The 16,069-nt window shown below is 40.6% G+C and overlaps 1 protein-coding gene across 6 annotated transcripts in view; it reads right to left on the bottom strand.

Moving 5' to 3' along the window:
* The window catches only part of Fak (protein tyrosine kinase 2 Fak), a 36,419-nt gene that overhangs the window by 5,811 nt on the left and 14,539 nt on the right, over nucleotides 1-16,069 (bottom strand). The window contains exons 2-16 of one of the 6 annotated variants that reach the window (XM_070659376.1): nucleotides 9,671-10,268; nucleotides 3,452-3,597; nucleotides 3,154-3,329; nucleotides 2,951-3,082; nucleotides 2,683-2,832; nucleotides 2,402-2,590; nucleotides 2,200-2,280; nucleotides 1,848-2,070; nucleotides 1,671-1,706; nucleotides 1,436-1,570; nucleotides 1,138-1,320; nucleotides 798-1,014; nucleotides 539-729; nucleotides 262-466; nucleotides 101-180 (exon numbers count right to left, since the gene is read on the bottom strand). In XM_070659376.1, the coding sequence (XP_070515477.1) occupies nucleotides 101-180; nucleotides 262-466; nucleotides 539-729; nucleotides 798-1,014; nucleotides 1,138-1,320; nucleotides 1,436-1,570; nucleotides 1,671-1,706; nucleotides 1,848-2,070; nucleotides 2,200-2,280; nucleotides 2,402-2,590; nucleotides 2,683-2,832; nucleotides 2,951-3,082; nucleotides 3,154-3,329; nucleotides 3,452-3,597; nucleotides 9,671-9,750 (2,224 nt within the window). In that variant the 5' untranslated portion in view covers nucleotides 9,751-10,268. Of the gene's footprint in view, nucleotides 1-100; nucleotides 181-261; nucleotides 467-538; nucleotides 730-797; nucleotides 1,015-1,137; nucleotides 1,321-1,435; nucleotides 1,571-1,670; nucleotides 1,707-1,847; nucleotides 2,071-2,199; nucleotides 2,281-2,401; nucleotides 2,591-2,682; nucleotides 2,833-2,950; nucleotides 3,083-3,153; nucleotides 3,330-3,451; nucleotides 3,598-6,019; nucleotides 6,512-9,670; nucleotides 11,714-16,069 lie in introns of those variants that run through there. The other 5 variants (XM_070659375.1, XM_070659373.1, XM_070659378.1 and 2 more) reach the window with 5 other exon arrangements.

The raw sequence follows: 16,069 nt of genomic DNA, 5'->3' as shown, positions 1-16,069 counted from the left end.
AAAACGTGTAAAATTTATAAATATATATATTTAATATTATTTGCTTCATAAAATATTTTTAACTGAATTTTAAGACTACTGTAAATAATTTTTTATATACCCCAGGACATCGCTTGTACCCTTCTGTTCTCTCGCCTCATCGTCTCTTGCTGCTGATGTTTTTCTTCTAATAATATCTCACTATAAAGATTAAAAAAAAAGAGAATATATAAATATAATTTAGAAAAAATGCTTAATTTTATATAAGTTTTAAACACTTACTGTAAAGTTTCTCTAATTTCTTTAAAAGTCGGTCGTTTGCTAGGTTCATAGCTCCAACATTGAGACATTAAAGAATATAATCGTGGCGGGCAGTGATTGGGAAGCGCAAGTCTCTCACCGTTCTCTAACTTTCGTATTACTTCGTTATTCTTTACGCCTTGGAATGGTTTTACGCCTAACATTAAAATTTCCCACATACATACACCTGAAACAGCGATTAAATTTTTAAGAAAAAAGCAGTTTTTATACAATAAATTTAGCCTTAGAAAAAACTAACCGAACATCCAAACATCCGACGAGGTCGTAAATCTTCGAAAATTTATGCTTTCCGGTGCCATCCATTTAATTGGCAGTTTACATTTGCTCGCCGTATAATAACTTTGATCTTCCACCCATCTACTAAGGCCGAAATCCGCCAGTTTAACGCAATTATGTGACGAAACCAGTACATTTCTTGCAGCGATGTCCCTACAATGAAAAGATTACATATATTATACTGTGATATTTAAATAATAAAATAATGAGCTAGTTAATACCTGTGCACGAATTTCTTGCTTTCGAGGTATGAGAGGGCAGTGCTCAATTGGAAGGTATATAACAAAAGTGTAGCAAGATCCAGACGATGCTTATTAGATTGCAGATAAGCGCGCATCTCTCCAAGTCTAGCTAGCTCCATTACGAGCCAAATTGGCGCCTCTGAACAAACTCCGATCAATCTAATAATATGTGGATGTTCAAATTGCTGCATAATATCTGAAATTTAAACATATTGTCTTAAAACTGTGAAAAATTTGTACATATACGTTTATGTATCCGTTTTATTTTTTATTTATTATAAGGAAAATATATATAATTTATTATATAAATTTTTCGTACAAGCTTCTTCAAGGAATTTTTCGGCAGTGGCAAGGTCTGCATCGACCTTACAAGTTTTAACAGCAACAGCAATGGTTTGACCATCTCTTCCTTTATACGATCCTTTATGAACGTTACCAAATTGACCCTCTCCTATGATTTCACCTAATTCTACTTGATTTCGGACTATCTCATAATCTCGAGCTGCAAAAAAAAAATACAAATTTAAACATGAATATTATACTATACATTATTATATCTAAAAATCTAATTTTTTTGTTTTGGGGAAAGATGCCTCAAGCTCGTCAGAAACACTTACTAGCTGGTGTTGAATAATCTCCTTCTTCGTCGACAATTTCCGCGTAATCTTCAGACAAAATAGTTCCAGTTTTGCCGGCGTTCTTTTCTGCTGGGCTGCTGGTACCATCTTGTCTATATTTCGGTGGTTGTGCATCTATAATTAAAATTACATTTCGCATGCAAATAAATAAAATAGTATCGTTCATACAAAATAATTAAGCATATATAAAACGGTGCCTTTTCGATTTGTTTACCTTTGCAAGGACAGGGATAATTCTTCCATGAACCAGCTTGCGAATAAAGAAAGACTTAATACTTTATTTATATTATTATAACAGATTTCTATGCAAAAACATTTAAAGAAATAATTTGCACATCTTTTTTCAATTTTTTATTTTGTAATAATAGCATAATAATTCTTATATTCGTACCTTTTCTATTCCACAACGACGTGTTGTTCCCTGTGACCAGTCTACAATATCCGTCAATTAAATCCGCAAGACTCTCCGCCTGATCCAAACTGGAACAAGTGATACTAAGAGTCTCCGCTGCACCTGCTACTCTCAATTTAATACACGCCTTTGCGTGTTCTTTGCAATCCGACACCAACGTCTGAATGGATTGTATTTGCGAAAATTCTGCCATCCTAGTTGGCTGCAATTAAAAAATTATTTCGAAAAACTCGAATTATTAATACAACTGTAATTAAAAAAAAAAAAATAAAAGAGAAAAAAAAATTCGATAAAATATACGTAGCATAATGATGTATATGTGACAACGTACCACTGTTCCGCCTCGATGAGCCATATAAGATATACCCAAGTCCGGTCCAATGACTAGTTCCACAGGTATTGACCAGCTTGACTGCAAGTTGAAGAATAAAAGTTTTAAGTACAATATCGAACGTATAATAAATTGTCGTTCTAAAGCTGCTTAATTTTTTTTTAGAGAAGTACTTGCTAAATTTTTATACACTATTACTTACCCCTAAAGCACACGTGAACCTTTCCTGGTCGAATCGATAGTGCGCCCGCAGCAAATCGAAGAATTTAAACATACACTCGAGTTCAGACAATGCTGCGACTTTTTTAAAGTGCTGTTGTATTAATTTCCGAAGTGCCTTTGGTTTCATCCCGTTCAGCACGGAACGTGGCAAGAATTTGTGTAGGCCGACCTGTGAAAGAGATACATGGATACGAATGTAAAAATTATGCTGCCGTGAAATAAAAATTGTTATCGCGGATTCGTCGCTTCGAGAAACTTTACCTCACGTTCCAGATATTCCAGATTGCTTTTCTTGTCCAGAGCAATTTGTGGCATGTCCTTGAAAAAATAGCGGATCTCCAGACAGCAGAGCTGAACCGCAACGTCTTGATCGAGAGTCGAGTGATTCGCAAGCAGATAATCGTTTCGCACCTAAATATGTACGTATAAATATTTATAATTTATTTCCGAAAGACTAAATACATTTCTTTAAAAATTAAAAAAATTAATTAATTAATTCTTAAAATAATCGATCGATATATTTTCGTACCTGATCGTAATAGTAGTAAAACGTGACTTTATCTTTTTCGTAGAGATCGTTTAAGTTCTGAGGAAGATAGCGTACTCGAAGCTCATACCTCCACTCGCAATGCGGATGTTTTCGCTCGTACTTCTCTTGTACCTAGATTTAAAAATTGCGAGAAATAAAATATACCGACGTTGAATTTTTATCACATATATAAATATAATTACCTGATACATCGTGGTGTCTTGATGCAACCAATAACTCTCTCCAGATCCAGGATGATGCAGCCTCATCGCATATAAACTTCGATAATGTCTTGTACCAACGGCTAGTCGACTCGTCACCAAAGAGATAATACCCTTAACGTCGATTGCATCGCCAAACTTGACAACATTAAAGCCACCTAATTTGCAGTATTGAGAAATAAAAAAAAAAAAAAATTAGAGTATAAAAGAATAAATATAAAATTAAGAAATATATAAAATTGATATTTCAACGAGATGCTTTAAAATAAAAAAAATTAACCATTGGGAAGATGAACTTTTAGGGTCGCCTTGTCCATAGGGGTGGGTGAGCCATGCGGTGGGGTGTTTCTACCACCGCCGCTGCTCTGAACACCTCCGACACCACCTCCTCCTCCATCTCCTGGTCCAGTGCTCATCCCCTCATGACTGTACAGAGAACAGAAAAAAAAATTCCGAAGATTAGACTTGACGAATGAGCGTATTATTAATTTTTCTGATAAAAAAAACAATCTTCGCAATTTTCTAAAGTCCTAAATATCGCTTAACTTAATTAAAAATAATGTTTTCAATAATTTACATATTTTTTAAACAAAGTTTTAAGTTAAAATTATTTTTTTTCTTTTCCTGCGGATAACAGGCAAAAAGAGTAACAACGTTACGCTCGCTTCAGATGCTGAGAATCGGGCAAAAGTGACGTGCGATTCTTATAAAAGCTAGAGATAAGAATAATTCGCGCGACCCATGCAGCCTCGCGACAATTCGTTTCACCCTGAAGAACATTCGCATTTCGATCTGTCGCATATGCGAACGCTGCGCGTCCCGCGGCTGCGACGAATGCAATCGCGAACCCCACCGTGCCGCTGCAACAGCACAAAGCTCGCTCTTGCGAAGCCGAACGACGTTTTCAGACGTTTACCGTGACCGAAGAGCTGGTCGCAAGAAATTGTGAAAAACTGTGCTAGCGCCGTAGAAATGCGGCGGAATAAATCATCGCATCTCGTCGCTCCGAACAGATCGAGTCACGATTGCTCAGTTGATGACATCTCCGCAGATCAATGACTCGCGTCGTCTGTTACAAAATCAATCATTCTAAGCGAGCATATCATTAAATCACGTAACGATCGAGCGATTTGACGTACGACGTGTCAATTAAAAAAAAAAAATTAATTCGCAACGGAATATGTATAACGTATGATAAGATCATCTAACGATCGAGTTCTTTCAACTCGATTGAAATAGTGCGAAACATTCCCACGAACTACGTTTGTATTCGCGCCTATTAATGCAAATGTATATTATATAGCGACATCCAGCTGAGGAATGCCGTCGATCAAGCGGCAAGCGTTTGCACTGGGAACCAACAGCCACGGAGATAAGTTTACACCTGGTAGGTCGGACTTGAAGATACAATTTTCAATATAAATTTATGCGCCGTAAAATGGATTTCGGTGTGAATGGTGGTTCTTTATCGAAGTCCAAGCCGGGCTTTATCCGCGGTCAAATGCCAATTTACGCGCGCATACCGCGAAAGTTCACCCGATTCCTCGCGCAAATGTTACAACCGATCCACATCATGACCGCGGCCGTAAACCGATATGGCCGTGGACGTAAATCATCGGGCGCAATTACGCGAATAGAATTATGAGAGTCCACCGAGGCGGCCCGATACGTTATTGTACTAACAAGGAAGCACGCGCGAGTGTTCCTCTCGCATTTTGATCTTCAGATACGTCTGCAGGTCCACGTTGAAACAAGAGACACGTATTTATTTATTTATTAATTTTTTTCTGCGGGTAAGCTCATATCAGATTACGCATTGAAGATTAAGAATTGCGAGTGGCAGATAAAAATTTCGACCAGCGAGGTTTAATTTCTTCCATGAAGGAATCGATAGCCGGGATAATGAAAATCGAAGATGAGCTCGATTGGCTAATTCGCGAGATTTCTCCTCGCGTTCGTTTCAAGCTTGCGAAATTTAATCGTAAGTCCCCCAAACACGCCGCGCGGGTTTTGCACCGAGATAAGCATGACGCAGTAGCAGGCGAGGAATTGTTGCAACACGAGGAGGGAGACTTGTTTGTTTACGATCATACAAATCGTAGGTGGTGGGTAGAGTTATCGAAAGGACATACGACATAAATTGCAACGCTACGCGCGAAGAAAGAACGTCATCGGCGCGCAAATCGCGCAGGTAGATATAAATAACTACTTACGCAACGTGTTAATAATTAATATAACGCGGTATCACGTGAGATTACTCCTCGTGGAGTATATCTGATGGGAATTGAAAGCGGAGACTGGGAACTGATCTCGGGCTCTCGATAATCCGCGCGTTCGTTTCGTAACTTTTTAGCTCGGCTTTCGTTCTTTCTCAATAATTTCTGGCAGCGCTTTGCGTTTCCTCAATATTTTAATATCAATTCGATAGAAATAAAAGAAAGAGACGAGAGAGGCACCCTCGGCCCTGACCCGCCTTGATACCTTTGCGCACCTGCGACTATCACCCACGCAGTCTACCTTTCACTATTACTTTCTCGATCGCGCCTTTGTATCGTCTGATCGTTACAGCATCCACGTGCGGGGGAGATGACGTATTAAAAAAAAAAAGTATAGGGTAAGATGGACTTATCTCAGTTCGCGAAGATAAAAATGCAGTCGATCGTTATCTCTGTGAAATTAGCCGACACGTTTCTTATTCGTTAATTAATCGGCGTTCTTTTGGTCGGCTGATTTTGTGAGAGAAATTTTGATAATTAAAAAAATAAAAAAAAAATAACATTCTCAATAATTGAGAATGATAGAGATACGGTTGGCGGCGATAAGAACGCGGTCGTATGCGTGTCTTTACCTCGTGCGAGACACCTTATGAAATCTCCACGTTCCCAGCGTGTCCGGGCTGTAAGAATCGCTGCAACCCAACTGGCCCAGAGAACAAAGTAGGCCCTTGCTATCTCTCCTCCATCGTCCTTCGTGCACGCAATTCTTTCCCCGGTTTCTCAAGAGCACACCCTCCCTCGCATTTTGCCCGAACGTATCGAGATTTTGAGAACGACGCGTAGGCCACGAGATCCTGGCTTTGCGTTCAACGAGTTCTAACATTTTTGCGAAACACTCGGCGATATCAGTGATCTGTTCCGTTAATTACTCATGTACTTCTCTATTAATTCTCTCTCAGTTGAGATCATAATTTAATACGAAACAAGGTGAGAGAGAGAGAAAGAGAGTCCAGAGAATTCAATTGAAGAATTTCATCTTCTCCGTTCCGTAAGATTTTTTTTTATAACTTGTAATTTTCAACATCTTCGCATACAATACATATATGATATTTTACTAAAAAAAAAAAAAAAAAAAATCACGACACATCGCAGAGCTAACGCGGCACAATTAGCAAAGATACGTTTAAAGGTCCATCCTTCCCTTTCCGCCTTCAATTCACGAGATCGCGGAATCGCGAGATTTATCCATAGCGTCCAATTAAATTTGATACGTAAATTACGATACGATTCGCGAATACGGATATCTCGCGACGTTCTAACTCGCCACCTGAATTATCGAGAGAACAGGCACCCTCCGTCTCTAACGATGCGTGCGCGTATATTCGCAGCCGAACAGAAACTGGTCGCCTCCACCAGTCAGAACGGACAACCTGCCATTCTCCTCTCTCGAACTCCCTTTTTCTTCGCAGCGAGTGTGTCTGTGCGCGTGGGATGAATTGATAATTCCCACAGGCATGTGTTTACGACGCGTTACGATTCCGGTATCGCTTCGCGACGTCGATCGTAGACTGCTTGGGACCGTAGCCGAGTGTGTTAAACAGCCAGCGTGGTATAAGCGCGGTCGACAAACTCGCGGTTTATGCGGTTATTATCTTATGTCGGCTAACATAATTGATCGACAAGGTATTTCTCTATATATATAAATCTCTGTCATTCACCAATACTTATCCATATCAACTTCAGCACGTAATTGCGCACGTTACGCGGAACGATAACTCAAAGCATTTTATTTATATCTATTTTTATTATTAATACATTAAACGTTTTGTTGAATCCCGGGAATCGAGGATACATTCACATGTAAAGCTCCGGGTGCGTATGGAATGAGAGAGATACCGGGAGATCTATTGCGCCATAAGAACCTTATTATCAATCGCCTACAGCGTGTTGCTTTAAGATTTGTGGAGAAACCGAGATCTTCCAGTCGGACTTGGCGTATATCAGTTCCACCGAAGAGGAACATTCGCAGAAAATCTTCGGTAATTTTTTTTTTTATTTAAATGATAGTGAACTAGCGCTCGCGCGTTTTGTATTAAAAAGACGAGAATTCGCGCGCACCGCCGATGGAAATTTTAAGATATACGATCCGCTGAGAGCGTCACGCTTGATCCTAGCTTACGACAGTTTTGCAAGACGGAAAGATACGCGATGAGACGAGATTACGGCAGTTTTAGAAGAACGGCTGGCCGATGGCGTGGTTTAAAACGGCGTCTCTGATTTTCACGTCGATATTTTGATTAGCGAAAACGACGAATCCTTCACTCTTACGGTACATACAGTTAATCCGGTTGGAACCACCTGAATAAGTCGGCCTGAATTCCGATTACGTGAGACACGTCGAGAAATTCGCAACGGCAAATCGCGATTTACCGTAAATTATCCGTCTAAAAGAGCGAGAAATATCAACAAAGCTAACAAGACCAACGAGAATTTCAATATATATATAAAATGTCACGCCATTGTATTAAAAAAAAAAAAAATAAAGAAAATAAAAAAACTGCAGAGAATAAAAAAAATACCTAACGATCCTAAAGGGAAATAAATCGTGCGGTGATTCATTTCTTTTATTCCATATTGTACAAAGCCACCACAAAGTACAAAGAACCACCGGGCGATTCTCACGAACAATCAGAATCTCGATTACGCAAGATACCGCGAAACAATGCATTATTAGAACAGCTAGGTGCAGCTAATGCGAACGTCATAATCGTAAATAATACGAAACACACATTCGTCGCTTTCTCGCAGTCGTCGTCATTACGTAAAAGGCAAAGCTAATTGTTTAAACGAGATACGAAGACATTATCGTTAGCTACTATCAATAATTCATTCCGAAGTCTTATATTATCAAGCTTTTTCGCGCTACCTTTAATTTATATATTTCTTGAATTGATATTTTATCGTACTTTAATTAACATTTGCATAGCGAATGGATGGTAAATCTCACGGGTTTTCTTTTTTTATTTCTTTTTTCTTTTTCAGTAAAATTTATTTATGCGCGCCAGGATAATGCTGTTGCTGGCGATGATAGACAGTTCACATTAAAGTACACGGGCGCGAGTAATATGAATTGGATGTAATCTCAACGCGAGGAAAGATTGGAATTTGCGCTTGGCGCAGCATCCCGGTGGAATAGAAGAGCCGAGAAAACGGTGGCGCGTGTAGCAAACTGCATCGTCAATTTCCTCATCATCGAGCCGAAGTGTCGGCCCGATGACAGTTCGATTGTCGTTGATGACCGCGCATCTCGTTCCACGATGTATAAGGGAGCGGAAAATTATAATGACATTCGTAGTCACCAGAAGAATGACGGGGACGCGAAGAGCGGGCAGAATAGAAATGAGTATTTTTCTTCGCTCGCTAACAACGGGAGCGAGGTGAAAAAAAATAAATGTCACAGCTAAAAAAAAAAAGATAAAAAAAAGATGTAACGCAATTTCCGAAAATTCGCAAGACACGCGAAACGTCAGTAATTAATTGAAGTTCTTTGAACGAAACCGCTAGACGTACAAATTTTGCGAAATAAAAGAGCGACGCGGTATTAAAATAACAGTGACATCAATCGTGACATCAAACGTAAGAATGAAACTATTCTGAACTCCTCCAAAATAACTGCGTCGTTTGATATCTTCGAAACTATCGTTTCGCTACGTCATGTTTGTGTCTTAATTAACGAATGATTAATTAAATTGTGACTATCTCATCGCTAACAAATTAATGAAATAATTTGCTTCAATGGCGTGTTACGATAGCGGGAGAATCTCTCGTTTGCATTATCAGGGTCCGGTAGTTTTCAATATGCAATCGGAATAACGACCATTCGAAGCTGGCTCGCGGTTCAGACTACGAGTTCCACTTTGCGAGCTTGTCACGCAGATGTCCATCGAAAGTTCCTCGTCATATCTCGGCTATTTAAGTCTCATCAGAAATTCCAGTCAAACTTCTATCATCTATAATAATTTTCCTCTACCCTCTTATTATTTCGAAAAGTACAAAATACACTTTGGAATATATTCCTCATAGAATTTTATATTAAACTCGAAATGGAACGTTCTCCTTGTTTATTACGTTATCTCCAAATTGTTCAAGTTTAACGATCTATTGTCTAATTTTTCTTGTTAATAGTTCTCGCTTTTTTTTTTTAATATAAATAGAATATTACACGTGACTAATTTTTCTCTCACGTGTTGCAAGACGCAATCGGTTGCATGTAGCGTACTTACTCGGTTTCGAGGTACTGGAAGATGCGGTAGACGGGACGTCGATACATGAAGAGGTGATCCTCGACACGCTCTACCATCATCCTAAAACCACTTCATTCGAAACGGTGGGCCACTTATCATCACCCACCACTTATCACTCGTTTCGAGAACGAAAACACAGAGCGGCAATGAAATACACTCGAATGGAACCGACGGCCCAGGTGGACGTACGTATGACTGAGGATTTCAAAAGAGTTTTCTCGCCCGCATTCGAGCGATCAATGTTCAGCCACTCGGGGTCTCTGTTACTACGCACTCGTCCGTTTCAGGTAATTAAGTCGCCGGATGAAATCAAACGGTTCGCCCGCCGTGCGAATTAATTAACGGGATCGTTCTAACACGATGCAGGGCGGAATTGAACGAATGTTCCGAATCGGTCATCTATTTTCACAATGCGTTGTTTCGCCCCGTTCCGCCGCTCGCTGCATATCCCCACCGAATCAATACGTTCGGCACAAACAACCGGGCGACAGGTGCATTAGAGGACCGTGTCCTCCAGCGTATCCTTCTTCGATCAACGACCCTCAGCTACTCTCTCGCTGTCTCGTTCTTTTCAACTCTGCCAATTAATTCGAGCAAATAATGAAAAATAAATCGATATGTGCGAATTTTTAATAATTAAACTACGCACGATCTAGATTTTTAGTTGCCATTTTACGAGCTGTATTTTTTTTTTTTTTAAAGAATAAATAGTAGTAAAGTTTCCGTAATTGTTTTTCATGTAGATGTATGTGAAATTATTAAATAAGCTATCGCTAGTTATATTCGCTGTCTTCTTAAGAATGCCGTCTCGTGATTAATAAGAGAATCGCGTGAGAATGCATTTACCTAACCTACCCCAAACAGCGGGACACCGCCTAAGTTCACCTGCAGTTACCGCGACCAACGACTACCGCAGTGCAACGCATCGTGATATCAAGCCAAACTTATATGCAAATTGCCGACATGTTCACGAAATCGTGCACGATATCACGAGTAATCTCTTTTTAAGATAAAAACGATATTCAAGGGTGATTTCTCCGACACGTATAAAAAAAATCTTGTGCCCACGGAAAACTAAATAAAAAGTGTGGATTAAAAAAAATTTATTCTACTATATATTTATAAGAGAAATAAAAAAGATTGAGAGTATCTTATGATACGCCTGATTTTATAGAAATTTCACCGTCGTGTCAATGACCGAACCAAGGTCGTGCAACCTTGACATCGCGCTACAAAATCTTCCACCTCTCGTCGTCAACCGGCGACCCCGAACTTTATCCTCCAACACTTCGGTCCACGATAAAGGCTGAGGCGTAAAATAATCCCTTAAAATTTTTCGACTCATTGACTTCCCCCAAATTCATTCGCGTGATAAAAATTTCTTGTTAAATAATAGCAAAAGAAAAAAAAAACTTACTTAAAAATATTAAATAGCTATTTTTTTTAACGTGGTTAAATTTATGAAATCTTCAACTAAAAAATGTATCCAACAAATTTCAATTTAATAAACTATCGGTACGTGTGTTTCGAAAAGATACTTGCACAAATCTCATCTTATCTCATCTTCTCTTTTCATGACGAAACAATTATTTGGTCAGAACCACCATTTACCTTACAAGATAATTTACAAATTCTCGCGTCACTTTCTATCAGTCCTTCTCGAATATATTTTTTTTTCAATTTCACTATCACCTTTTGCACGGCTTCGGTCGTACTACCCTCATCAATTTTTACTCGCTCGCAAAGATCAGATCTCAAGATTATCATACAACGATCGCTTTCGAAGTCCACGTCACTGCGAACATCCCGACGAGCTTCTCCCGAAGTGAGAAATTTAACGTTTGCTACGCGTCGCGGTTTTTACGCAATACCGTCGCAAAATTATTCCCCGCGACGAAGGGCGCCCTTGACTCGATTGAAGGTCCTCGGGACGCGCGGCGTCGCGAACGAGCCGGATAATGGACGGATGTAGCGCCCGGTGTCGTCGGTCAATGGGCGTCGGTGCCAGGACGGAAAGAATGGAGTACCAACGCGCCTAGCAACAGCATCTACGGCGTCGTCGCCGTCGTCGTCAGGTATACGTTCAGCCGGTTCAAGGGGAGCAGGCGCTTTGCTGGGTGCGGCAGGCTGCGCCGCGACGCCTGGCGTCCTTCCCCCGCTGCGACTCCCCCTTGCTCTGTCTCTCTTTTCCTCCCTTCTCGCTTCCCTGCCCGTGTTCACCCGATGCCGGGCACCCTGCGACCCCTGCGTACCGGCAGGCTCCGAGACCTCGTGGACGTTGACGCATCGCGTCGCAACGCGCCGCGCCGGGACGAACGTCCGCGATGGAATTTGCCGTAATAAACGTGCGCGACAAATTTCGTAAACATTTACGCGTTGACCGACAAAAAAAAAATAAAAAAAACAAACAGAAGTTCTGACCAAGAGAATTTAATTAAATAGAAGAGATAAGATTTGATTATGCGAACCACACAGTTTACGCCCGATCGGCACAGAAAGATACGAAAATTTACAGGACGTATAATTTTTTTCAGGAGAATATATGAATTTTAATAATTTGTTTATAATTGTGTAATGTAGCTCAAGGCTTTCACCTTCGGTTCGAGGCACCCAAGCGTGAGTCTAACTACCAAGGGACCGAAGCGGTCCCTGGACGCGGCACGCGGGGTGTTCGGAATCCTGCCAACAAAATTCCCACGGGTATATCGTGCATGCAGACTCGCGCCGCTTATGGCATTAATTTAATTAACTTAGCAAAGACGGCATCGTAGCAAAGAGTCGCGATATCGCTCGTCGGCAAATATGTATACAGCGTTTCGGCAATGATTATTTAATCAGGTACGGTTGCAGAAAATCATAAACACCGGAAATATGTTTTTCACAAATATGTTTGCCCAAGCTGAGTTTCCGCTAATAATTATGCACGTACGTATTTTATTGATTATTTTTTCCCCAGGTTCGTATTTTTGCACGGGGTATTAATACCGCAGAGTGATAACGCGATTTCGCCGCGCTTATTTTGAAACCTCGAACCGCAGTGTAACGAAACGTTATTCTGTACTGCGCTACATCCATTCTATTTTACGAGAACTAATTCGCGACGGTCGTTCGCGACGAGACCTTTTATTGTGCAAAATACAATACGCGCCCCGAGCGGTGGCCAACCCTTTCGCCCGAGTCGCAACCCCATTCGGACACACGTGCAACGCACACACGTCAATTCCGCTGCTTCCTGTAAGTGCAACTTGAAATATCTATCGCGGCCGACGTGAACGTCGACTGCAGAGGAGACACGTACCGGGGACATTTGCATATATCTGTCCATGCTGCTCGCCCTAAGTGTCGTACGTAACGACACAATTGCGGATTAGCTGCGTACGGAGATAGACGGACGGATAAGGCGTACCTATTCACGATGCATTTGTCGATTCGCTCACCTGGAGCGAGCCGGTTCTATTGGAAAACGGATCATGGGTCACGCCCGAAAATAGTTGCCGGCCAGAGTTCACTGTACCAAGCACGAAAATATAACCCGAAGAAGACACGATTTCCAACGCTACAGGCAACCCCCTCCCCCTCCCCCTTCCTCCTCCGTTTTCTATATTAATATTTAATGCGCCGGCAGATCGCGAGTCTTTTCGTGACAGTGCGAAACCCCGACACGGAGGTTCGCTTTTGAATAAATTAAAATGTGGAATTCAAATATGGAATCAAAAACACGGAGCACCGAATTGATCGAAGCAGCGAGCTAAATGATATTAATGTGAAACTATTTAAATTATTATAATCTAGTTATTATTATTTAATCGTAATAAAAAACGTTGGCTTTTTATATCTCTCATATTGTATTATTAAAATAATTAATTTAATCTCGCTGCAAAATATTAATCAAAATTAAAATCTATTTATTAATTTTTTCTCATCGTAATATTTTCAAGCCTGAAGTTAATCTTCGTTCGAAGAAGAGAAATCTCACATTTTTAAATATGCAATCATCGAAGGAAATCATTCGTGCAGATGGTTTGATAAATGAAGGAGGATTATCTCAGCCAGCGTGCATGGTTCACGCACACTTTCCTTACAACATAACGGTTCTAAGATAACGAGATGTTACCGAATACGACAGCAAGTACAAAGATAACCGAAAAGAAAGGGTAAACTTTATTTTGAAGAAAAGAATTCTTCAGATTCTTCTTTACGAAGTCACGAAGTTGAAACTTCCGAAAGGCTTTCTAATTCAATAAATTAAATTAAATCACAATAGTCCGCGCCTATGATTCATGTATATTTCCTCATGATTTAACGGTCTCAAAGATAATGGAATGTTGCTGGACACGGCGTAAAAAGATGATAAAAGAAGGGCAAGAAAGAGCGACGCTTTGATTCTGAGAAAGAGAATCCGGATGCCATTGTGAGAAGTCACCACTTGTACAGCTAATTCGATATAAAAGACGAGGAACTTTCATCGAAGTTTTCGCTGGAAATAAGACGTGAAACTGGAATTCAACGCTCGATTATATTCGACCTCCCTCACCTTAAATTCTTGACACATACGTAATCCTTATACCGCCGTGTCCTATATACAATAAAATTTGGCAGAATACTCTTAAAAATTTGTGGTATCGATTTCTTTTCTTTTTTTTCCTCTCTAGATTATTTAACTTTTTTCCCTAATGAGATAATATTTAATTCGCAGGCTACAAAGGGAGCTCGTGGTGAGGTACCGAAGCATTATCGTTAACCCTCAACTTTCGACCCTCTCGTGGTCCGAGATATCCTCGCTTGATACGTGCCCTAACGGGAAGGGAACTCTCACACGTGCGGCAAGTACCCTTGGATGCAAATCGCTTGGTGGCACAAGGACTTTCCCCCTGTGAGAACGTCGCGTGTTCTTCATCCCGCGACTATTTATCTCGCTTCTCTCTTCGCTCGCTCGTGCCGAGGGGGTTACGCGAATATCGGGTTATCGATCCGCGGTCCACCCTCGACCGTACCCGCTTGTCCAGAGATGATGCAGACTCTCCGAGGAGAAAGGAAAAATAACACGCGATCAACAAATCATCGAGTAAGCAATATCAACGCGACAACTCCTATTCAATCCAGAAATTATTTTTCTTAAGAAAAAAAATATAAAAAAATAACCTTAATATGCCCGTAATAAAATCTATATATTTTTACGTGCGTCATTACTTGTAATTATCAATTCACGGAATAAAATCACCATTCCGCGCAATCGAATACAGGTTTGCGTGACTTCTCACGTATCTACCCGCTTGATCGTGGTGCGAGTTTTTCCGCGGTTTCTCAGACTTTTTTATACGTAATGGCGCCCTTGAACCTCGAGCTAGCACTGAGTATTTTACACTTAGCGCAGGTACGATTGTACACATGCCATCCGGCTTCCCATTGTGACAATGTCTGCGACGATTCTACGGTTCTCTCGCGCTGTTTGCTGATTTATCGCGCAACTTAACGCTAAAGTCTCTTCCTGCTAGCGATTGCGCCGCTGATTACCCAATTAATGCAGCCCGCGACGAATAATAACGTATCATTAATGCATACTACATTTTTCCTTTTTTTTTTTTTTTTTAAATTATGTCGTATAATTTTACCGCAAATCGTTAATCCTCTTTGAAAGTTTAAAGCGTAATAAATTTAACTCGCTCGATTCGACCGATTAACGTACAGTTAGCAAATCGGTTTGTGCGCGATAATGCTAATGAGCGCGTATGAAAATGTAAAGATTTATGAGCAATGCGCGAAGCCATTATTTATTCGAACGTGATAAAGCCGCCCCCATCGTGAAACGGTATCCGGCAACATAGCCACTATCGAACTGCTTGTGACTGTTAATGCACCGATTGTCAATCAATCGCGTATAACTCACATACACTGACTCACGTATGATATATCTCGCGAAAAGAGAATTATGTTAATATCGCCAACTGGAATGCTGTCTTTCTCTGTCTTACTAAATCGTTTGCATGATGCATTCCGCAGAAAAAAAAAAAGAAAAAGAAAAAAAAATGTACGCAAAATAAAATAACGCTTAATTAATTTCACCGTGTCGTCGTTGTTATTTAACGTCGTCGCATTTTCGTAAAGTAAAATGAAAAATTTCGTACATGAAATCGCGGACGACGAGGCTTCCTGCGTGTTTTGCAACGATAAGCCGTCCTTCGCAACGCGTTAGGAGAAGCGGCCCGTTGTTCTCGGTGTCTGTGCCGAAAAATAAGATCAAGCGGAGCGCGCGCGAGGCGGCCGGGCGAGATAAATCAACGCGCGCGACCATCCGCGGACAAAAGTATCTCCAAGTTCATCGAACCACGCATACACGCCCGAAGATACCGCCGGGCGTTTAACAATGGCTCGCTCGCG

This window comes from Cardiocondyla obscurior, linkage group LG07 (genome assembly GCF_019399895.1).
Source record: "Cardiocondyla obscurior isolate alpha-2009 linkage group LG07, Cobs3.1, whole genome shotgun sequence".
Classification (NCBI taxonomy): domain Eukaryota; kingdom Metazoa; phylum Arthropoda; class Insecta; order Hymenoptera; family Formicidae; genus Cardiocondyla; species Cardiocondyla obscurior.
The sequence above is the reverse complement of the archived record's forward strand: the minus strand, read 5'-3'. Positions and strand labels throughout refer to the sequence as shown.